Source organism: Anolis sagrei, chromosome 6, assembly GCF_037176765.1.
Source record: "Anolis sagrei isolate rAnoSag1 chromosome 6, rAnoSag1.mat, whole genome shotgun sequence".
Lineage (NCBI taxonomy): Eukaryota > Metazoa > Chordata > Lepidosauria > Squamata > Dactyloidae > Anolis > Anolis sagrei.
In genome coordinates, this window is record NC_090026.1 from 93794258 (window position 1) to 93818320 (window position 24063).

The window sequence follows — 24063 nt, forward strand, 5'->3', positions numbered from 1 at the left end:
TAGCATACCAAGTGACCTCACAACCTCTGAGGATGCTTTCCACAGATGTGGGTGAAATGTCTTGAGAGAATGCTTCTGAAACATGGCCATACAGCCCGGAAAACCCACAGAAACGTAGTGATTCTGGTCAAGAAATCCTTCAACAACACATTGATTATACAAACTTTATGTTTTCTGTTTGTTTCATTTACAACAAAAATGTCTAGGCAATAAGAACTGTTATGAGGCAATACATCATTCCCATAAAACAGGTGAGGCATTCCACCATGACTTTCCCATGATGAGAGGAATATATGGAAGTGCAGAATATTGTAGCCAGCACAATCCCATCCAAAACTTAAATTGATGGAACTTGCTAGTCATTCCCCAATTACGCTGACCATGTAGTTTGAAACCAGCTTCACACTGGGGTATCAAGACAACAAACTCCCACAAAAGGCCATGAAAAAAAGTCCTTAATGTGCATTAGTGGTTTGTGTAATCAGTAATCGTCATCATCTGGGCCTCAAACTAGTTCCAGGATTTTTTATGCAATTATCTGCACATTGAAACCATTTTATTCACTGCAAATTTGAAACTTCATTAAATGCTCAGTGCAGATGGTATGAAACTTAAATGGTCAGTGGAGATGAGGCCTGGCCTGAGTCTCACTGCCTTTGAAGTTTATTCTATAAGAATAACGTTCAAAGGCCTTTCAGCATGCTACTGAAATGCCAGTTGATAACCTATAAGTTCTTATTGTCCCAATTTTTGCCCCAGGTGGCCTATATCTTCAATGGATGGGTAATTTTGTCTTGTTTGGAGCTCTTTGGGGGGCCCTGGTGGTGTAGCGAGTTAAACCGCTGAGCTGCTGAACTTGCTGACCGAAAGGTCAGCGGTTCAAATTCAGGGAGGGAGGTCAGCTCCCACTGTAAGCCCCAGCTTTGGCCAACCTAACAATTTGAAAACATGCAAATGTGAGATCAATAGGTGCAGCCATGGTGAAAAGGTTACAGCGCTCCATGCAGTCATGCTGGCCACATGACCTTGGAGGTGTCTACAGACTACGCTGGCTCTTCGGCTTAGAAATGGAGATGAGCACCAACCCCCAGAGTTGAACACAACTAGACTTAATGTCAGGAAAAACCTTTACCTTTACCTTGGGGCTCTTCAAGTCAGTTTGGATCTTTCTTTTAAGAGCAAGTGACAAGGAAATCAATCTTTCTGTCATTGCCTGCTTTTTAAAAAAAGCCCCCTTTTAAAAAGTCCCAATCCTGATGAAGTGTTGGGAAATGTTTTGGTGAAAAATTGAAAAAAATGGGTGGCAAAAGATAGTGAGGCTCCTAAGGGGACAATTAAGTTTCCTAACATTTAACAGTTCCATACCTCTGGTCTACTATAAGCAAAATTGAATATGGACACAGCACTAAATGATTAAGAACTTACTTTAGCAAATCTTCTAAGTTCTGCATCCATCTGTTCCATAACAATTTGTCTCCAACGGCTTTTGGTCCACTCATGAATGCTGCTCTGAAATAGGGGGAACAAAGAGAAATGTCAATGACATCTGGCAGTGACAGATTTCTGCAAAACAAATTGATAATAGAGGCAGTGAAGATACCTGAAAAGACTACTTCACAAGAAACCCAGGAAGTATTGAAAGAAGTTACTAAAATCTGAATGGTCTCAAATGGGCAAGCACATAGGCTCTTGATTATTATGCCAAGTTGCAGGAAGAAGGATGTTTGCCTTCATTCTTCTGACATGCAGCAATATTTATCCAGATGCACTGGAGCAACTACCATTCCAGAAGGGATTGGGCAACAGAAGGGGGGGGATACTAATCGGCCATATCAAGGTACAAATCCTGGCGTGGTTTCCAGACAGGATTATTCATAGACCACTTATTACTACTTAGTTTTTCTTAAACCCAACTTATTTGTTCTGTAATTTGAGAAATGTAATTGAATCATTTTATATTCTTCTACAATATGTCAACAACGCATTATGTGTATGTGTGTGTGTGTGTGTATATATATGAACAAAATTAAACATTTGCTATTCAAAGATATCATTGATTGTAAGATACACATTAATTTCAGTGCGATTGATAAAAAAGCTTTATTTATATATAAGAAAAGCACTTGCAATTCCAAGTTGGTAGCACAAAGGGTTAAAGCCTTGTGCCGGCAAGACTGCTGACCGAAAGGTTGGCCATTTGAATACAGGGAGTGGCGTGAGCTCCCACCTGTCAGCTCCAGCTTCTCATGCGGGGACATGAGAGAGGCCTCCCACAGGATGGTAAAACATCCAGGCGTCCCCTGGGCAACGTCCTTGCAGACGGCCAATTTTCTCACACCAGAAATGACTTACAGTTTTTTAAGTCGCTCCTGACATGAACCCCCCCCTTCCCATTTTAAGAGATTTCTATATGTAGGGGAATATGTCTTAGAATTAAGAAATACTATCTATCTATGTATTCTTTTTCTCTTCTTTTCTTTTCTCACTCTTTATGTCGAGAATGTATCTCTTTTTATGTAGTGACAAAACTGTAACACATGGGACATTGATTTGGATGTTGTATGACCTTTTAATTTTTTTTCTTTTTTCCTTTTCTTATTCCTTAATAAAATACTATTCAACAAAAAAGGAAATACAGTATACCACAGACCAGCAAATTGTGGTAAAATAAACAATGAGAGTAATAGCTAACAAATAACTAAATCAAACTTCCACATTTACAACGAAGTGACAAAAATAATTCTCTTTCTATTTTTCCTTCTTATTTTCATTTTGACAATACTGTCAAGTGGCTTTTCTTTGTGAATTCTATGCTTGCATCCCTGCAATTAGGCAACAGTGCATTTCCAAAATGTCTCAGAAACAGTTTGAGCTGAAAATACTGAAATATTTATGGATAAATTCAGTGTCACTTTCTACCTAAAATATACCTACTAAAATCAATTAGAGTTCTTAGCCATTGTTTACTTAAATTCCATTGATTTCAATAGATCTTTTCTATGTAGGACTAATGTTGGATTTAGCCCTTTAAATCTCAAGGTACTGTAACACTGCAATCATTTTAAGAGTCTGCCATTTTTCTTCTTCATATTAAGGTGGGAAAGAGTAGCTAAAACCCTTAGTCCTCAAAGATTAAATTTTCAGCCCTACTGTCAACTGTTCAATGTTCCTTTGAAAAACAACTAGAACTCTTACTGTGACATAAATATTAATGTCCCACAATCCCTTCAGCAATTTTATTTCCTTTCGACATTGTTTCATTTGTTTGTAATCTGGAATGACCACTTCAAAGAGACTGGCAGATGCTTGAATTTGCAGCATTTCTTCTTCCAATGCCTCTAGCTCCCGATTTGCCTTTAAAAAGCAAACCACACAAATGCATTAAAAATCCAAACCAACATACAATAAAAACAAAAGGAATTATGGAGATGGATAATTTACTAAAGCAATCTTGCATTTTTTTTTCTTCTTTTTCTTTTGCGCTTCCCAAATACATATCATTTATGGGCCAATTCCTCAGCTAGAATAAATCAGTTTCAAAGCAGCAGCACAGATTTGCATCATCTAAATCTTGCTCTCTCCTGATTTATACATATATATTTCCATATGCAGACACACGGAAGAACCAAATATTTGGTCATGTGAGTATTATATTTAATTAAAAACCATAGTTTTCTGCTAGCAATAAATCTCTATTTTTATTTTTGAAATATATATTTTAAATGCAAATTATGAATTGTTCATAACCCAGACTGTAAAGGTAATCAACTCTGCATTCTCTTGCTCAAGATCACATGACCTCATATCATACCTTCCATTGTATACAACCCAAATCCCAGAAAAATCTATTCAAAAGCTTGCATTTATTTTACTAGATTAGGTGTACTACTTAACATCTGAAAATTAGGTATGAGGATTTTTTTTCATTCTATGCACAACATTCTAAAGTTGTTTATTTGCAAAATCATGAACATTTTCCAGAAATGGCAATTTGTTCCAAAAGTAAATAAGTGTACATACTTAAGGCTCAAAAGCCCCTAATATAGCACTTAAATGTCAGCCTGTACCAAAGAGAGAGAGAGAGAGTCAAATACAACACGTACACAGAGATCTCTGTTTTGCAATGAGAGATTACCAGCATGAAATGCACCTCTGAGATTTCCCATTACCTTATCAAGGAGCGCATATGGGTTTTTGGCATCAAAGTGAAAGGGAGCATCCACTCTAAATCTTTCTCTGAATTCTATCTGCTTCCCCTGATGAAAGAAACGTAGGCAATAAATTTTTGTCAACTGTCTTGCCCTCATAAAAGCATGTATGTGGGTGGTTTTTTAAAAATAATAAAAAATCATGTTAGCTTACATCAAAAGCCAAACATTTCTTTCTGAGGCTGGTGACCTCAGATGTCAGAAGGGGAGTCACTTCATGCTTTACAGATACTGCAAGTTTTTTGGTGGCATTCCATCTTTCAGGCAGTTCCTAAAGAACAAAGAGAAAACACGGCAGAGAAAGTGTTTGGATCCTTCCTGTACGAGGACAGTTTCAGCCTGCCATCTGCGTGGGAGATGCCCATTCATGAATGCTTCCCATGCAGTCATGATCCCTTGACACAATTATTTAGGATGGGGGCAAGGAAACCATATAAAACTGACTGGCTCAAATGCAATGACAATTAACACTTGTGTTGTAAACTCATTCAAAAGCAAGTCATGACAATTCTCAATATGTAACAGACAAGATAAAGACAGGATAGACAGTAAGTAATATTTACTATCTCCCTTAGCCAGAGGGGAAAGGAAAGGAGGAAACTCATATGGGCTTTTATAGGTCATGGATGCAAAAAATCCTGAGATTGCAATTTAAGCAAGAACACAGCTAGAATTATTCAGTAGAAAAAAAAGATGAAAATGATTTCCTAATTTCTTCTTATCCAATAGTTTTCTATTTCTTGGACCTCTTCTTGCCACTGTCTCACTTGGTGTCACCAAGTTTTGTGGACCTAAATGTAGATTCATATTAAGCTTCTAGTAATATAATTGCAATCTGGGATGAATTTGAAGACAGTGAGAACTCAGTGGTTCTCAACCTGTGGGTCCCCAGATGTTTTGGCCTTCAACTCCCAGAAACCCTAACAGCTGTTGAACTGGTTGAGATTTCTGGGAGTTGTAGGCCAAAGCACCTGGGGACCCACAGGTTGAGAACCATTGGCCTAACTAAAGTGCAAGAATCCATCCTTCATTTTTCATTATTTTCAACATTACCATTTATTTACACAATGAAAAGCAACAATTAATCTGGAGATACAATAGACACAGTCTACGTTTTTGCAGTCAAGATTTGTTCTTCTAGTTCCTTTCAGGGCCTGGCATGCAAGAACTTCTCACATATACAGCAATTTATTTATAACAATTTTAAATGGCGGTTCCACTAATATATTAGAGGTAATAATTGGAACCTCTGCTAACAACTAGTCTAACAGCCTGAAGGCATCAGATCCCATCTTATTTTGAAAGTTAAACAGGATCAAGTTTAGTTACTACTGAAAATCAGTTTCACCAGGGATACCATGTGTTGGAGACAGTGCAAACTACCTTTGATTATTCCTGGCTTAAGAAAACCCTATGAAATATATGGGGTCACTGTAAGTCAACAAGTATCTTGAAAGCTCATAATTTAACAATATGAAGTGGAATGCATGCAGCTGTATTTTCTAGTATATATAATGAAGCCACCAATGAAAAGTGTCCAACCAACACTCCAGCCCCAGTATTTCATACTTGAATAACTAGAACAGAGCAAGTTTTGATATCATTTTTTCTGAAAACTACAGGTGGATGCTTTGAGGCAATCATGGCAATCAGACACAGTAATAGAGTTCCCCCTCGGTAAATTAATTGTACCTCCAGTTGGATATAAACATGTTCTGGCATCTTCTGTCCATAGTTTTCCAAAAGGGTAATGGTATCCTTTAAAGGCTCAAAAAGCTCATCAGTAGCCACCTGCCTTTCTTTCACAGCAAGGAGGTGAATCATGACATCCACAAGTCCATCATAATCTCCTTCCTTTAACTCTTTCTCGAGTCCAACATTAGTTCTTTTAATGAATTCCTCTAAATTAGCTAGGCTACATGAGAAAGAGAGAGAAAGATTGAGAATCTATGGTATGGAAGTAGGTGAGGGAAAAGGTTTTTCAGTATTATAATGTTTCTAATATATAGTCTACTAACATGTAATCAACACTGAGAATGGCATTTCAACTACTGCTATTTTGAGGCATTAATGTCATATTTCCTCAGAAACATCATTCTTATGCTGCACTTACAGAAAAAGCAGGGAGACCACTTTTCTAACCACTGAAATCTCTATTCCTTTAACCCTTCTCAAAGTTTATTGCTTCCTTCAACATAGACCAGTGGTTCTCAACCTACGGGTTCCCAGATTTTTTGGCCTTCAACTTCCAGGAATCCGAACAGCTGATAAACTGGCTAGGATTTCTGGGAGCTGTACGCCAACACACCTGGGGACACACAGGTTGAGAACCACTGCTATAGACGGCATTTTCCAAGGCCAGTTTAATACCCTCACCTGACAACTAAGGTATCATAGGAGACTGCCTCTTCATTCCTAAATAACAATTGAGTTGAGGAAGTGGATTTGGAAGTTTCAAGACATATGTACCCATCCTTCAAGGTCACTTTCTCCACCTGCAGCATGAAGATTGCTATTTCAGATATTGCCAATAAATTATAACTTTTTAAGTAAAAGCACCATTTTACCTGTCAATGACAAATCTTAAGAGGTATTCCTTGAACATCCAGCTCCACTTCTTAATAATGTTTAGCAAACTAATTTTGAAAAATTTCATGTCCACTTTAAACCAGCCTTCAAAAATTCGGAAGTCCTCAAGTTTGCTCATCTGAGTGTAAAGATTCTCATAGATGTCAATCTACAACAGATAACTATATATTACAGGCCTGCAAATGTCTTAGTGGTGTGGGGAATCTGAATGTAATAGATACAGAAATATGAACTTCCTTGCCTGCTCTTTAAATTGTTCTGTTGCGGGGTGTTGGTTGGAACCAAGGTCAGTATGAGCCTCTGTTTCATCAGAAGCCACTACAGGACTGTACAACAAAAACTGTTTCATGAATTCTGATCTGTCATCGACCCAGAGATACGCATAAGAATCAAGAGAATTTTTGGACTCCGTAGCTTTGGCAATAACATCTGCAACTCTGTCCATTATCTTTTGTCGGGTCTCAAACAGTTCTGATATACTATACATGTCATTCTAGATTAAAAACAAATAATAAAATTATTTCTATTACTCTTTCACACTATATATATATATGTGTGTGTGTGTGTGTGTGTGTGTGTGCTTTTCCTCTCATTTTGATCCAATCCAATTCTAAGAAATCCCTTACCTGGTAATTTTGCATTTCCAGATGTGTTGCTACTCTTTTTACTTCAGCAGATATTTTGAAAATGTTGCTTAAAAGTTCATCTATTATATCATAAAAGCCATCTCCAGTCTCTTTGTCCAAGGAAGGTTTGAATTCAATTTCTAAGGTACTTAGAAGCATTTGAACCTGAAATAATGGGGCTGGCTTCAAGTCTTTGTCTGTGTTTTCCAGAAAGAAGTTTAAGTTGTACATTATGGCATTGAAAAAGCCATCAACTATGATGTCATCAATGAACTCCAAGTACATCTTCCAAGAATCTGAGTCTGGATCTGCTTTAAAGAGTATGAGGTTTTCCTAAATACACACACACACACCAAAAAGAACACTTTAATTTTGCATTGTGACCACTTTCATTTAAAAATTATTTTGCTGACTGGCAGCCAACACAACATTAAATCCAAAATGAAAGTGAATTTCTGTTATTACATTTTGCATAATATAGATTAAAAACATGTTTCCCCCCAGAATTGGCATTCATACTTTGCAATGATTGGAGCCTTGTCCTTGATTTGCAAAAATCAAACAATGCTATCATTCTTATGCTAACTTGTTCCAGGTATTACCTTTACAAATGTATGGATCTTTCTGCCATCTTCTTGGAATGACATGAATTTCTTAGCAAGTTTTTCTTCTTTATCATCCAGATTCAATAAAGCTTCTTTTCTATTGTCTTTTCTAGAAAACAGAGGATGTTCCATCCAAGATTTCATAATTTGTTGAATAGTCTTAATATTGTCTTTTGACTTTTGAAGTCTCTGCTCCAAGTCATGAATTAGAACTTTCAGAAACTCAATGTATTCCCAGCAGTTATCTTCCTCCCATGTGAACACTTCTTCCGCTTGCTTTAACTGATCATCTGCTATTATCAGCTCTTTTTCAATCAAAGGATATTCTACCTCCAAAACAGTCTGTTTAACTTTGTTATACCACTGGACTATGAGTTCAAGGTTTTCTATATACTGTTCATAGACACAGAAAGGAGAAAACAACAACATGAAAATGAAATTTCTCCTGTGAAAAAGTTTATAACTTCTGTATGAAGCAAATTTTTAAGATGTATTTGGTTTTGATATTTGTAAGCCACAATGAGTCCCAGACTAGTAAAGAAGTGGGATATAAACAAACAGACATCACAACAACAACAACTGATAAAGGCTACCACATGTAAAAACAAACACAACGGTACCTACAATTCCCAGATTTTTTTAATGCTGAAACATGACACATCTTTGGAAAGAAAACACACCTAGGGCTGTTCATGGCCATCAGGGGGAGCAAACACAGTGCAAAGAATTAGTGGTGGAAATATGAACACAGAGGAATAGACAGAGCAGTGATAAGTGTGAACTTTCATGTCATTTACTGAACAACAAGACTTGATGGGAAATTAAGCATTTTTAGAAGTGAGAGAGACCCTTTCAGCCTGAGGACTGAAGTAAATTCCAGATCAACGTTCAAAGGCACAATCCAATGGTGGGCAGTAAACGTAAACAAAGGGATGGACTGACAAATACAGGTTGAGTATATCTCATCCAGAATTCCAAAATCCAAAATACTCTGAAATCCAAAATTGTCCACATGGGTAGCTGAGAATAGAGACACCTTTGATTTCTGATTGTTCAATATACTAGAAAGGTTGTTTCATGCACTGCTCAACAGGAGTACTGTAATTATGTGTTCCTGCATGGCAGGTGATTGGGCAGGATGGTGCATGTTGTACTTTCCAACTCTATGATTCTATTATTCTAAATATTATAAAACTAGCTTCAGGCTATGTGTATATGAAACAGAATTGAATTTCATGTTTATACTTTGATCCATCAAAAAGATACCATGGCATATGCAAATACAAGTATTCCAAAAGCCTTTTTTTTCAAAAACCAAAATATTTTTGGTCTCAAGCAGTTCAGATAAGAGATATTCAGTCTGTTTCAAGAAATCTTTGCTTAAAGCTCATCCTGACATTACATGAGGCATTTTTCTCTTTCAGAACAGAAAACCTGAAAAACAAGGCCAAACAAAGGTAGGAAGGCAAAAATGGGGTAGACATCTGGACAACCAAAAGGGCCAGACAGTGGTACATTAAGAATTTAGTGGTTTCAACTTGATTCCATGCACTAAAATACTCAGCTGTTTAAGGGTGAAATGTATATTTTAATTTGTGAGGAAAGAAAGAAAAAAATCACCTGGAGGGAGAAAAATATGTGGAATACAAATCATCAGCCAAAAATACCACCAGAGGCACTCCAAGTGGCCAGCTACTGGTCAAAGGACAGCTAATCAACTACCAAGCTTGCAAATTCTGTGTTTTGTCTGTTTGTTTGTTTTTGTTAAAAATGTAATACAAATGTCTGGTTGTTGATGACACGATAAATAAATAAAATAAATAAAGCCAAAAGTAAATACTTGAAGCACTTACCTTAGTGAATTTTCCCCTTTGGTTATATAACTCAAGTGCTGAATGGGGAATATCAGGTTGATTCAAAAGGAGGAGATATCGCACATCTCTTAAAATAGCCACTAGCTACAAGCAATGAAATAGGACATTGTTATTCAAGACATTGTTTTACTTATATACATTTTATTTTAAGTGGTACCTCATTCCAGGATTCCAACTCCACAAAAATTATCCTCCCCTCCCCCCCTCCCCCGCTCCCCCACAAATCATGAAAACCATATTTGACATTAGAGGTCTCATTATTAAAAGGACTAAGATTGCAATCATATATGGTACATCCACCCAATATTGTGCAATTTCATTATGGGTAGACATGTATAGGATTGCATTCATGTAAATTCTTATTTCGATAATGCCCTTCTTTATTATTTTATCTACATAATAAAGTGTTGGTGCCATACCTTGAGATCAAAGTTCACACTAAGAAGATCATCTTTATTGTTGCGCTTAATTAAAGGTTGATCTAAATTGAACTGACAAACAACATCCACTTCAGATTTCCATTTATGATAGGTCTGATCTTCATACTGGTCAAGTAAGGCCAACATTTCTATATATTTCTGATGTATTAAAGCAGCTTCTGAACTTTTCAAGACTCTAAAAAAGAAAAAAAGTACTTTAGTTATTTAATTACTAATTATTCTTTATTAAGATTCCACTTTCGACCTCATGATACAAGTCATTTGCAGCATCATGGGACACTTCCACCTCAGTTGAGCCATGGAGCCCCACACTACCCATCAGACAATGCAGGGTAACTTCTGGCGGGGCTCTGTGGCTCAATTGGGGTGCAAGTGTCCTACAAAGCTGCATCGGGAACATGGGAAGCTTCCATTGTAACATTGCAAACCACAGGGCCAGCGTTGAGGGAAGCCATGGGTGAGGCAGGGTGCAGAGCGCTGTGATTGCCCTGCTGATTTGCCATGATGGCTAACAAGTTGCCCATGAGACCTCATCAATGTGATGAGGTCTTAAATGTTGTGTGAGCATTCCCTCCAGAATTCACACAATGCCTCCTCAGAATTGTTATTTTATGTGTTTTATCATCAAACCTATCCAGCCATAGACTTTCCTTGCAAGCATATTAGGACCCTATTTTCCAAATGCGTAGAGCTGAAGTGCAGACACAAAGGTAGATTCCAACTAGATAAAAGATGACTGTGCTCTTAACTGGCTTTCTCTCATCTCTTTTTCATGGTCTTACTTTTGTTTGTCACCTTTCTTCCTCTGGTTGGTTTATAGCTTTCTAAAACAACTTGAGCAGGTATAGAGACTTCTGACATACATACACTGAGACCAAATCTACATAACGTCTATTCCAGCCACACTGCATAGTATCTCTGCCCCAGTTTGACCTACATATTTTAATTCAAACTAAAATTAATTTGGAAAGCCACATAGGGTTCCAATTAAATAAGGAGATCTGTACAATAGGATGTTTCTACAGTATGTGTTCACCATATTGGTTCCAGTCACATGACTACTGCAGGATTTTTAACTCCCCTTGACACATGAGCATATTTGCATATTTGCTTAATTAAATAAGCTTTGTCTTAACTTGTTCTGATTTCTCACCTGAGCATCTATAAAGTGGAGCAGAGAAGAGGGAGATGAAATAGCAATTTGAAAATGTGTGCAACATTGTGTGTGTGAAAGGGTTTGCATACAAACACAAATCCAAAAAAGAAAGAGGTATCTTGATGCCAATACAAACAAGAGAGCTGCCATTTCATGCTAGGAAGGCTCAAGTTATCTATCACTCAACAACCTGTCCCCTTCCCTTTCCTACCTTCCAATCTCAATTCCACTGTGATCCAAATTCAAGGCTTTTCCTACTTAGAAATGTCCTATTAATTTAGCAATTCCCATTAACATCAGTAGGACTTAATTCTGAGCAAATACGTGTAAGGATGCACTATCAATTTCTTCAATACATAATATGATATCAGATCAAACAGTAAATGGTGTTCCTTTTAAACTAACCTCATATCCTGAATGAAACTGGCCATTGTGCTAGAGTACCATTTTTCACAATGAGATATACTTACGGGTGGGGAACAAATGAGAAGTTTGACCAGAACAACTGTATACGAGCTTTAATTTCTCGGGACCACTTAATGTTTCCTGAAGTAAATGGCATGTTTTTATTTATGATTTCATTCCTCTTGTCCACCTATAACAGTTAAGGAACAGATAGGTTTCTGAATGAATCATAAGAGCAAATCCATAGGGAACATTTTGAGCTTAACCTGTCACATACCTGTTTAATGTGCTCATTGTACAACGTTTTGCAATTTTTCAGCTCCACATCAAACATTTGTAGTAAAAGGTTGTAATTTTGACCAAAGGCATCTGCAATAACTGGCTTTTCCAGAAAATATCCAAGGATGGCTAAAAGCTACACACAAAAAGGAATACATATTTTCTGATTAAAGTATACAGTTTTTCTTATCTGGGCACAAGAATACTAGGATATTAAGACAGAAAAACACCCACATATACAAATTTTATCTTAAAATTGGAGGTGTAAGTATTTCAATCACAATATTATGGCTAAATATTTACAACCCTCAATGCGCTCCAGCACATAAAACAGCCTGCTGACTAACCAGGAAACAATATTGGCTTTCATAGTACATTTGGGCAAAAATAAAGGAAAGAAAATTAGTACGTAATTGGTAAAATACAAATGAATGAGAACTTCACAGAAGCATAACACAGATTAACAAAATCAAATTGCGGATCAAAATAAAACAGCCAATCTAGGAATTGGAGGAGTAGTCTATACAGAAATATATTCTGAAAAGGAATACTCAGCAGGACTGAAAACCTTGTAGTAAAATCTTCATGTCACAAAATTAAATTCACCCTTTAATGACTTATACTATAGTGATCAGAGAAATAAGGTATATATATTATGGACAATGGGAATCAGAAACACGGTGCATATTGTTATTGGAACAGTTGGAAGAATTGTCTTTCTTTGATAGTTCATCTTATATACACCACTGTATGTATGTGAGATATATATATATCCCAAAACAAATGTGAAATGGTTACATTTTTCCACCCAATTACCAAAAGTTTACAAATATTATTGGTATAAAAATGACTCTTCAGAGTGCAACTTAGGAATCATATTCCACAGCATTATTTACAGACAGCTAACACTATAATTTTTTCTTGCAGATACATTTATCAAAGTGCAAATATTGTTTGCAGAGACGATTCTACTTTCTTAGCAGAGCAAGTAAGCTAAACACAATTAAAGTTTACTTTTTAAAGTTTCCATATATAAAGTCAATACCAGCAAAGGTCACTTTTCTTCTGGAGAATGCCAAGGACCTACTAGTGCATGATGATCAAATTATGCAAAGTGGGAAACAGGAAATCCTAAATTATCTCAGCTCATTCTCAACTCATGAGGCTTAAATAGATTTCAGGGACATAATTGTGGATTAATAAGAGAAGAGCTTTACTTTAGATGATTTAGATGTAGGAGTGTTTGGGGTCAGTATCTCATATTGGTAAAAAGAATTCAAGAATCAAATAAATTTGACTACTCTGAATGGACCTGCTGTTCCATTCCTCTTGGTTTATACAAAATCTTACTCATTTAAAGCAGTGGTTCCAAACTTTTTTTTTTTAACCAGGGACCACTTTGACCAGGGACCACTCTCCAACATTATTACCAAAAGGGTTACAAATCAGTTTTGGTCAACTTTAGATTCGGTTTGGTTATTTGGGGTGCTGATTCGGAAAATTGCATTGGATAGACCACATCAACTCTAGTTTCTGATACAGAACATATGCCATCCAGTAGTCACTCTCTGCTCGCCCACAGAAAACCATATTTAATAAGCCTCGACACTATAAGAGGGTTTCGTGAGACCAGTCGCTCTTGTTGCAATGGTGTAGTAATGGTGAGGCCGCAGACTATATTTTAGTCCTTGCAGATCACCGGTGGTCCACAGACCACAGGTTGGGAACCACTGGTTTAAAGTAACACTGGGTCTTAGCATGTTTGTAGCTGTGCCAATGAACATTTCCTGTTACATTTAATGGCTTTAAATGTATCCAAAACCTATCTCAGAAGCAGCAAGAAAGGCTCCATGGCAGGGAATCCACCACATCCTGAGCTCAGTTTGATTTTGAACAACCAGAGAGAGAAGTTTTGAGGCTTTTTGCTTTTCCTTATTTATGCTCTTCCATTTAAAAAAAATGAAAACAAATTCTCCTGTACAAATCATACCTGCTCAAGATGACACAATTTCCCACTTTTGCAGATTTCTGTCCGGGGAATAAGAAGACTTTGGATAGAAAACTATCCCAGATACTCCCTTTTTGAGTCTCAACAGAAAGAAAAAGAAGACCTCCACAGGAGACTTTCCTTTCTATTCAGAAAGGGGAGACTATTCTCAAGACCCTTGGGATGCTCTCTGAGGTTATATGGCCAGTCCTTTAAATCTTGTATTAAAATACTACTGTTTATTTCTAACAATAGTATCTATCTGTAATCTATCTATCACTGGGGAACCCTTTTGTGTAAGCCTCTCTGACTTTATTCCCCCAACAAGACTATGGTCTCCAGCAATTGAGGAGGGCGCACTCCTTCTATCAGGGTTGAAACAAGGTTTAACTGCTATTTAGTGGGCATCTGTACATGCATAGATGGAGAACACTCCATTTTAACCTTTGTTTCAGATAGAAAAATCTCCTTAGTCCATCCAGATCAATTTCAGGATTACAAAATAGCTTTAGAACACAAAGTTCTGATTGTATTTAATATGCAAATTGTGAAAGCATAATTCCCTCAAATGTATTTTTATTCTCTGCCATGCTACAGCAAAAATTCTTCACACTCTTTTACTTGGACACTATAATAAACATCTCAATGTACTGAGTCCTCTAGTTGAACTATTAATTACATTATTTGATAAATGCTGGTAGCTGACAGGCAACATTTTAAAGTTCTGCAATTTATAACTGACCTTAAATGCCGACTCCAGCCCTGAACAATCAAGAAAGGCTACACAAAAAATTGATCCAAGACGTCTTTCAAATTCAAGAATTTTGTGTTTGAAATCAGCATAATCATCTTCGAACTCCTGCAGAATACAAATGTGCAGCCAGTGTAATTTTACAGAGAGCTCATCTTAACATATATGTCCAAAAACATGGAGCATAAAAAATAAAATATGTAAGAGGAAAACCATTAAAGTCACAAAACTGATAATTTCCCAAATAATGTAATGATAATTGAACTGTCCTAATCATTGAATGCTCTTGGACTAACTTATAATATGTTCAATTGTGCTCTTGGATCATGCTTCTGGATTATGTGATTTTAATGTTTATATTTATGTGTTTTTAATCCTATGCTTTAATGTTTTAATATAGTTACGTTTTATTATTTAATTAATAGTTTTATGTTACTGTAGTTTTTATGTTAGGTTTTCATGCTTTGTAAGGCATTGAATTTTGCCATGAATATGTTAGAAACTGCTTTGGGTCTCTCCAGGGGTGAGAAAAGTGGTATATAAAATGAAGTAAGTAAATAAATAATTTTAATTCTATTAATATGAGCTCAGTGGGATTTATTCCTAGGCAATTATAAATAGGATTTAAAGAAATAAAATCCACTTAATTTAAGTGTTCAATCAATCTTTACTGCTATGGCCAATGATCAGCAATGCCATGTAATAATGTCAACAATGCCCAGCAATGCCATGTTCACAGCAAAGCAAGCAGATTTTTTCAGAGCTTGGAAAGGATACATTTTGGATAACTTATGTCTAGTGACAACAAATAAAGCATGACTACCTAGTTATTCATTTTATGATTCTGTTCCATCAGTCAGTATTGAAGCTCAATGCAGAAGTTAGGTGACTAAGAACAAAACGAAAAAGCTAACCACTGTGTAAAGTGCTTGAGGTACAATTAAGTGGAAAAATCAACAGCTTTATTTAATAAATAGACCAATATTGAATTCTATCCATCGTTTAAATCATTTCTGAATCAGGTTTTCAATTTTTAAAATGAATTTGCAACATTCCATCTCTCCCCTACTCACTGTCACAGTTATTTACTTGTCTTTTTAGGTGTAAAATTCAAGAAAATGTATAAATATGCAAAATGCAATATTACCATATTGTTGAAATCCATGGCATCATATGTGCTCTCCTTAAAAATATTACAACATTCTATAAATTCTTCACTTAATTTGTGTATTTTCTCATTCAAGGTTTTCCCCTTGATCCCACCAAATTCCAATTTCTCCAGTCTTTCAAACTCAAGCATGGTAACAAAGATATCCTAAACAATAAAGATTATCATTAAGTCTGTTCTCTTCTTTGAACAAAAGCAGTTTTCAGATTAACATAAGCATGTACATTATCTGTTGGGGTGATGTGGGCAAAATAAGCAAACACATGTGCTAAAAACTAGGTTTTCTCAGAGGTTTAACCACAAACAACCACCCTCTCACCACATTATTGCCACAACAATACCATTGCAATTCAATATAAGATTCCTATATCAATTTTCTTTTTACAAGATCACATTTTTAGAAAGCAATAGTACTTTTCTTTCTTTTTTTTTCTTTCAAAATGAATGCCTGGAATGGGATAGGAAATTGTTATTGATGGCTGTGCTGCTGGAGTACTATGGCTTACTCTTAATTGCTGTGTATATAGCAGAGATTACAGTCAGTCATTCAAATTTGGTGAGATTAGAGACACAAGACCCTCATGAAAGAGAAGCACTGTGGATATTAAAATTTGGGGCGGTTTACAGTTGGTACCAAGACCATAAAATATAAATTCAATACAATAAAAAAATTGAGTAATACAAACATAACAAAATCAGTAAAAACACGAACATTAAGGTCTCCTGTTAAAAACATTGTCCAATCACATCGTCCAACCATTCCATTTTCCTATGTCTGTTATGCTGTATTTGGAAATGCCTGCTCAAAAAGCCAAGTCTTGACACTCTTTCTAAATGTTAAAAAGGGAAGGGGCGATCTGATATTCTTAGGGAGGGTGTTTCATAGCTGAGGGGCCACCACTGAGAAGGCCCTGTCTCTCGTTCCTGCCAGCCGTACTTGTGACGAAGGTGGGACCGAGTCCTGAGGGTTCATAAGGAGAAATGCGTTCGGAAGGTAAGTTGGGCCAGAACTGTTTAGGGCTTTATTGCTATTCTTTTTAACTAAGAAAACATCCTTTTTGGAATCTATATGACCTCCAGCACAACCTATGGTCACTATACACCAAAGAGGTTGACCATATAGCTATGCTGGAAGTCCCTGAGATACCTGGGGAGAACATTTTAATCAAATCCCCCAAGATCAAACCCACAAATATGAAGGGTTAGCTGTATATCTTTGCTTATTTCATTCTTGTTGCTGTTGTGAACCAGAATCTATCAAAGTCTATAGTGAAATCTATCAGTTTGTCTCAAAGATCCAGCCAGATCATTGGAAGCAAAGCAGCAATTGATTAAAATACCTCTATTTTCTGTAAGCGATGTAGAAATTTGTCAAGTCTGGAAAATACCATCCGTGGCTGAAAATCCCACTGCTTAACCTCTTGAGTGCTAGTGAAATACATTGTCATTTGGCTTTTTTGCTTAAAAAAGGCATTCTTAAAATGCCTTAAAGTATTTAGCGCCTCTTGTACTTGCTCCAAAGTTTCTTCAGTTTCTCTCTTCATAATATCTTCTGGTGAAAGATATGATAATGTCTGAGGAGGGAAAGAACATTTAAAAAGATGTAACACACCAGTGTATCATCTATGATGAGACAAAATGGCAGAATTATAAAATAAAAGAGATTTTTATTTTTTATTTGTCGTGTCAGGACAACCGGTCATATTATATTACATTTCTAACAGAACAAAGCAAACAAACAGACAGAATTTGTGAGTTTGGTAGTTGATTAAATGTCCTTTGACTAGTATCTGGCCACTTGGAGTGCTTCTGGTGTTGCTGCAAGAAGGTCCTCCATTGTGCATGTGGCAGGGCTCAGGTTGCATTGCAGCAGGTGGTCAGTGGTTTGCTCCTCTCCACACTCGCATGTCGAGGATTCCACTTTGTAGCCCCATTTCTGAAGGTTGGCTCTGCATCTCGTGGTGCCAGAGCGCAGTCTGTTCAGCGCCTTCCAAGTCACCCAGTCCTCTGTGTGCCCAGGGGGGAGTCTCTCATCTGGTATCAGCCACTGATTGAGGTGCTGGGTTTGAGCCTGCCACTTTTGGACTCTCGCTTGCTGAGGTGTTCCAGCAAGTGTCTCTGTAGATCTTAGAAAACTATTTCTAGATTTAAGTCGTTGACATGCTGGCTGATACCCAAATAGGGCATGAGCTGGAGATGTCTCTGCCTTGGTCCTTTCACTATTGACTGGTACTTCCCGGCGGATGTCAGGGGGTGCAATACCGGCTAAGCAGTGTAATTTCTCCAGTGGTGTAGGGCGCAGACACCCAGTGATAATGCGGCATGTCTCATTAAGAGCCACATCCACTGTTTTAGTGTGGTGAGATGTGTTCCACACTGGGCATGCATACTCAGCAGCAGAGTAGCACAACGCAAGGGCAGATGTCTTCACTGATAAAAGAGATTAAGAATCAGCTTTTATTCAGCTACTAATAAAATGGGCTAGATTATAATGCTGGTTTTGGTCTTAATTAGAAGCCCTCTGAAAAAAGGCTGGGGTTCTTCTACATGTAATCATTCTTGAAGTAGATCTAGTAAAGTCAATGTCACTTTAGTTATGAATAATTTATATCCCATCCATTTCAATGAGTCTGTTTTAAGAATGATTAAATCTGCAATGAATCTAGTCTGCTTGTAGCATAGAATTGGATCAGACCAGATATACTGAAGATGTTGCCCCCATCTACACTGAAATATATGTCAGCTGAAACTATATTAAATGGTCAGTGTAGACACATATACTGCAGTTTAACTGAATTGGACTGCATTATATGTATTTATACTGAACATATGCCATTTCAAACTGCATTATATAACAATATCAATAACTTTATTTTTATACCCCGCCACCGTCTCCCCGAAAGGACTCAGGGTAGTTTACAAGCGGGACCAAGCTTAGAACATACAACAAAACACACCAACTAAAACAGAATTAAAAACCATAATAACATATAACAATCCAATTAAAACAATAAAAAACACAGCAGGGCATAAAAACATCATTAAAAGTGTATCAAACCAAACTCAACAATCAGTAGCCAGAACAAGGGCATGATCAGACTAGAGAGGGCTGGGCATGGACTTGTGGAAAAAGGCATATAGGGCCAAGGCTAGAAGTAAAGTGCTGAGAACAACCTTATCGGTTAATAGAGGTGGGCATTCATGAACAGGGACTAACCATCATCAAATGCACACTGGAACATCCAGGTTTTCAGATCACTGTGGAAGGTGAGCAGGGTGGGGGCTAGCCAGTTCCAGAGTTGGGGGGACACCACCAAGAAGGCCCTCTCTCTCGTCCCCACCAACCGTGCCAGTTCATAAGGGAAGATGGAGGGTCTCCCCGGCAGATCTTAGAGCCCATGCCAGTTCATAAGGGAAGATGCAGTCATGAAGACAGGCAGTACCCAAACCATTTAGGGCTTTGTAGGTGATAACTTGCACTTTAAATTGGGCCCAGAAGCTTGTTGGCAGCCAGTGGAGCTGCTTTAGTACGGGCATTGTCCACTCCCTATTATTAGCTCCAGTTAGCAATCTATGGCAATGTAGATGGCACACAGATTTGATGGGAAGCAAACCTTTTAGTCAAGGGTTTTCTTCCCATTGCAAGGGTGCAAATTTACAAGCCTTCCTATCACAAAAATGAAAAACTATATATATTCTCTTTATACAAAGATTTTTGTCTTTTGTCATATTAAGCAAGAAAGGTAGAAGGCTATGAGAAAACCTCTGGCACAACAAACAAATTGCATGCATTGAAACAGTCGATGCAAAGGGAGATTTGTTATATCATGAGAGTTCTGCTAAATTGTTGGCACTGTCCTTTTATAAATTGATGTCAAGGATGAGACTACTGGCCCACTAATAAGCCCCCATGGTCTTGCAATGAGTAGTTATTGCTCTAAGCTGACAGTAAATCGCTGTTTTGCTAGATGATAATTCATCATTAACAATGTATTAAAAATGGATGCTTTACTTACCCGACAACATTAAAAACACTTTGCAATAGACTGTGTGTTCTTTAAAAAATGCCACCTCTTCTTTAGATCAACATCATATTGTATTTTTAATATAAAGCACATAAAATAGTGGAATTTATTACTCTAATTATTTTGTTGTTATATGACCCTAATTGGAAAAAGAGTGGCCTGGAACCTTGGTGAGTTCATGATAAACAACCTGTAAAATGGAAGCTAAAAATGAAATAACACCAGATAAATTAATCCTCACTCATCTTTAACATTCTTCAGCAGTGACTAGTTTTATTGACTGAAGCTGTAACTCTATATACTCATACACTGGGAAGGAAAGCCCTGTTCAATGCAAAAGGGATTTACTTCTGAGTACACATATACAAAGCCCAGTTTTCTATTAATTGTTTTTTGTTACCTGTTCAATGAGCAAATTACAGAATTCCTGCAGTAGAAATATAATCCGTGCAGGTATGTTGTAAAACTTGGAGTGGCTCCAGATCAGGCAGATGGTGTCAAACAATGGGGGGATTAAACTACGTATCTCTGGAAATTCTGTTTCTTGAAGACTCTGAATATGCCTTTGCAGAGGTGTCAAGTAAAGGTCAATATCCTGGGCTTCAGTAAGTGCTGCAAGGAAAATAAAACAGCAAAATACGTTAAATGAAAAGAGAATGAGATGGATTAGGGGAAGGTTTCTACCAGAAAAAGAAACATTTTCAAGCAAGCCCAATTTCTGCGCCCATAATAAAACTTGGGAACAGGATCATAATTCAGTTTAAGTGATCAAGCCTAAAGCCTCACATTTTCTTAATTTATTAATTAATTTTTGAATTAATGTAGAATTAATGCAGTTTGACACCACTTTAACTGCCGTGACACAATACCATGGAATCATGGGTGTTATAGTCTGGTTATTTATTTATCATATCAGAAGCAAACTGAGGGCACAGTTGTAATGTATTTTAAAAACACAAAGTTTAAGAACTTGCCATTATATTAAATGCCCTTTGACCAGTAGCTGGCCACTTTGACTGCTTCTGGTGTTGCTTTAAGAAGGTCCTCCATTGTGCATATGGCAGGGTTCAGACTGCATTGTAATAGGTGGTGTGTGGTTTGCTCTTCTCCACATACACATGTCGTGGACTCCACTATGTGGCCCCATTTCTTAAGGTTAGCTTTGCATCCCGTGGTGCCAGAGCGCAGGGGACATGAGAGAAGCCTCCCCGCAGGATTGCAACACATCCGGGCGTCCTCTGGCTAATGTCTTTGAAGGGGGCTGAATCTCTCACACAAGAAGCGACTAGAAGCAACTATCGTTTGGTGAGCCATCAATACTCTTTGGCAGAGAAGGCAAAAGACTTGGTAAAACTTTTAAGTGTAATTTTGTGTGTGTGTGTGTGATTTCACCTCACTTTCTTTCCATGTGACAATTGGATTTTGAAAAATTTGCTTTGTTGTGGAAACAAGGATTAGTGAGAAGGCTTCAACTGAAACACCTTTTCCACATGATAACTCTTCCAGGAGTGAATTTCCCTTCCTAGGGATAGATTTCTCTCACTTCCTGTTTTCTCACCCCTGCTCTTAACTATGAGTCATATGTAAGGAGGATGTTTGTAACTTGGGGACTGCCTGTACTTTTTATGGATTTTTCCCTCTATCTGCATTTAGGAAAGCTATAAAAATATATCTTTTCAAAGTGGCCTTTAAACTGGTGTGATGCTCATTTGCTGATTATGTTTGTTTTAGTGATATTTGTTAGTAGCATTAAGTGTTCTTTTTAGTGGAGAGATGAGATAAAAATGTAATAAATGCAACACAAAAAAACATTAAGTACACTTGTATAATTTCATTGTAATGCAATATTCATTCTGTATTTATAATTTTAATTTAGTTGTGGAACAATGTCTTCGCATAATAAAAACTAGTGTGCCAGCTGTGCCCATTCCTGGAAATGTTTAATTTGTCCATAGTGACAAATTAAATTTCATCTGGATTATAGAAACACACTGCAACAGAGTCTACGCTTTAATAATGTGTGAATGCTATGCTAAAGGGCTGGTTACAAGGAACATACAACTTCCTTGTTACAACAGCTCCACCAACTACTTGTCTGTTTCCAGGCACATTTTCAGAGTTTGGTTATGATATCTATCTGTGTGCTTTCAAACAATCTGTTGATTGATGATGATGATGATGATGATGATGATGATAACAATAATATATTTATTACCCGCCTTTCCCTGTGGTTCAAGCAGAATACAACATCATTAAAACAAGAGATAAAACACTATTAAAAGACATACCAGGAGATACACAGAGTTAAAATGCAAGTTAAAATCTACTGATGAAATACAGATTAAAATTCACAACCTAAAATGGTGATCCCATGATTTCATCAGGTATTCCTGGGCAAGGAATGCTTAAAGAAGGTTTTGGGACATATAGACACTCACACTAATAAATGGAAAATGATAGCATGCACGCCACTCCTCCTATATAATAAATGCTAGAATGGTATAAGTAAGGTTTCTTTCCTTGCCATTTTTTTACCAAAGCAGCTCAGTACTAAACCAGTGGTTCTCAATCTGTGGTGTGTGGACCATCAGTGGTCCACAAAAATTAAAATATGGTCCGCGACCTCGCTGTTACTACTACAGATAATAACACAGACCAACCCCAAATTTTTTTTCTTGGTGTCTTCATTTTTAGGCCTGTTCCTGGGATTATTTGGGGTACTGATTCAGAAACTTGCATTGGAAAGACCACATCAGCTCTAGATTAAATATGGTTTTCTGTAGGCGAACAGATGGTGACTACTAGATGGCATATGTTCTGTATCAAAAACTAGAGCTGATGTTGCCTATCCAATGCTATTTTCTGAATCAGCACCACAAATAACCAAATTGAATCTTAAGTTGACCAAAAACTGATTCATAACCCTTTTGGTACTAATGTTAGATAGTGGTTTATTTATTTATTTATTTCATCTACTTATACCCCGCCCTTCTCACCCCGGGGGGGGGGACTCAGGGCGGCTTACAGGAAAGGCACAATTAGATGCCCAAAACACACAACAAACAATACAAAATATAACAATTCAACAATTAAAATAAAACATCAATACCTAATAAAATCATAAAAACTATCTCATGTCAGAGTCCATATATCCATTCCATTCCATTGTCCTTGTCTATCGACAGGTCCTTTAGTTAGTTGTCAGCATGGCCAAAAGCTTGGTCCCACATCCAGGTCTTTAGTTTTTTCCTAAACGCTAGAAGGGAAGTCGTCGATCTGATCTCCCCGGGGAGTGAGTTCCACAGGTGAGGGGCCACCACTGAGAAGGCCCTGCTCCTCGTCCTCGCCAGCCTCACTTGTGCCACTGGCGGGGTCGAGAGCAGGGCCTCCCCAGAAGATCTTAAACTTCGAGGTGGGATGTAGAGGGAGATCTGTTCGGACAAATAAACTGGGCCGGAACCGTATAGGGTTTTGTAGGTCAAAACCAGCACTTTGAATTGTGCTCGGAATTGGATCGGCAGCCAGTGGAGCTGACGCAACAGGGGGGTGGTGTGCTCCCTGTACGCCACTCCGGTGAGCAATCTGGCTGCTTCTCGCTGGACTAGTTGAAGTTTCCGAGCAGTCTTCAAAGGCAACCCCACGTAGAGTGCGTTGCAGTAATCCAACCGGGATGTGACAAGAGCGTGGACCACCGTGGCCAGATCCGACTTCCCAAGGTACGGGCGCAGCTGGCGCACAAGTTTTAATTGTGCGAAAGCTCTCCCGGCCACCGCTGAGACCTGGGGTTCCAGGCTCAGCGATGAGTCCAGGATCACTCCCAAGCTGCGAACCTGCGTCTTCAGGGGGAGTGTAACCCCGTCTAACACAGGCTGTAACCCTATACCCTGTTCGGCCTTCCGACTGACCAGTAGGACCTCTGTCTTGTCTGGATTCAATTTCAATTTGTTAGC

General features: G+C 37.7%; 1 protein-coding gene across 1 annotated transcript in view; it reads right to left on the reverse strand.

The window, feature by feature from the left end:
* The window catches only part of DNAH11 (dynein axonemal heavy chain 11), a 180998-nt gene that overhangs the window by 136395 nt on the left and 20540 nt on the right, over positions 1-24063 (reverse strand). The window contains exons 6-22 of the mRNA XM_060782106.2: positions 20514-20725; positions 17429-17662; positions 16068-16235; positions 14912-15028; positions 12181-12318; positions 11969-12093; positions 10322-10517; positions 9882-9986; positions 8026-8421; positions 7424-7756; positions 7039-7290; positions 6776-6945; positions 5901-6123; positions 4363-4479; positions 4170-4256; positions 3196-3354; positions 1426-1509 (exon numbers count right to left, since the gene is read on the reverse strand). Coding sequence (XP_060638089.2) covers positions 1426-1509; positions 3196-3354; positions 4170-4256; positions 4363-4479; positions 5901-6123; positions 6776-6945; positions 7039-7290; positions 7424-7756; positions 8026-8421; positions 9882-9986; positions 10322-10517; positions 11969-12093; positions 12181-12318; positions 14912-15028; positions 16068-16235; positions 17429-17662; positions 20514-20725 — 3116 coding nt within the window. The remainder of the gene's footprint in view (positions 1-1425; positions 1510-3195; positions 3355-4169; positions 4257-4362; positions 4480-5900; positions 6124-6775; positions 6946-7038; positions 7291-7423; positions 7757-8025; positions 8422-9881; positions 9987-10321; positions 10518-11968; positions 12094-12180; positions 12319-14911; positions 15029-16067; positions 16236-17428; positions 17663-20513; positions 20726-24063) is intronic.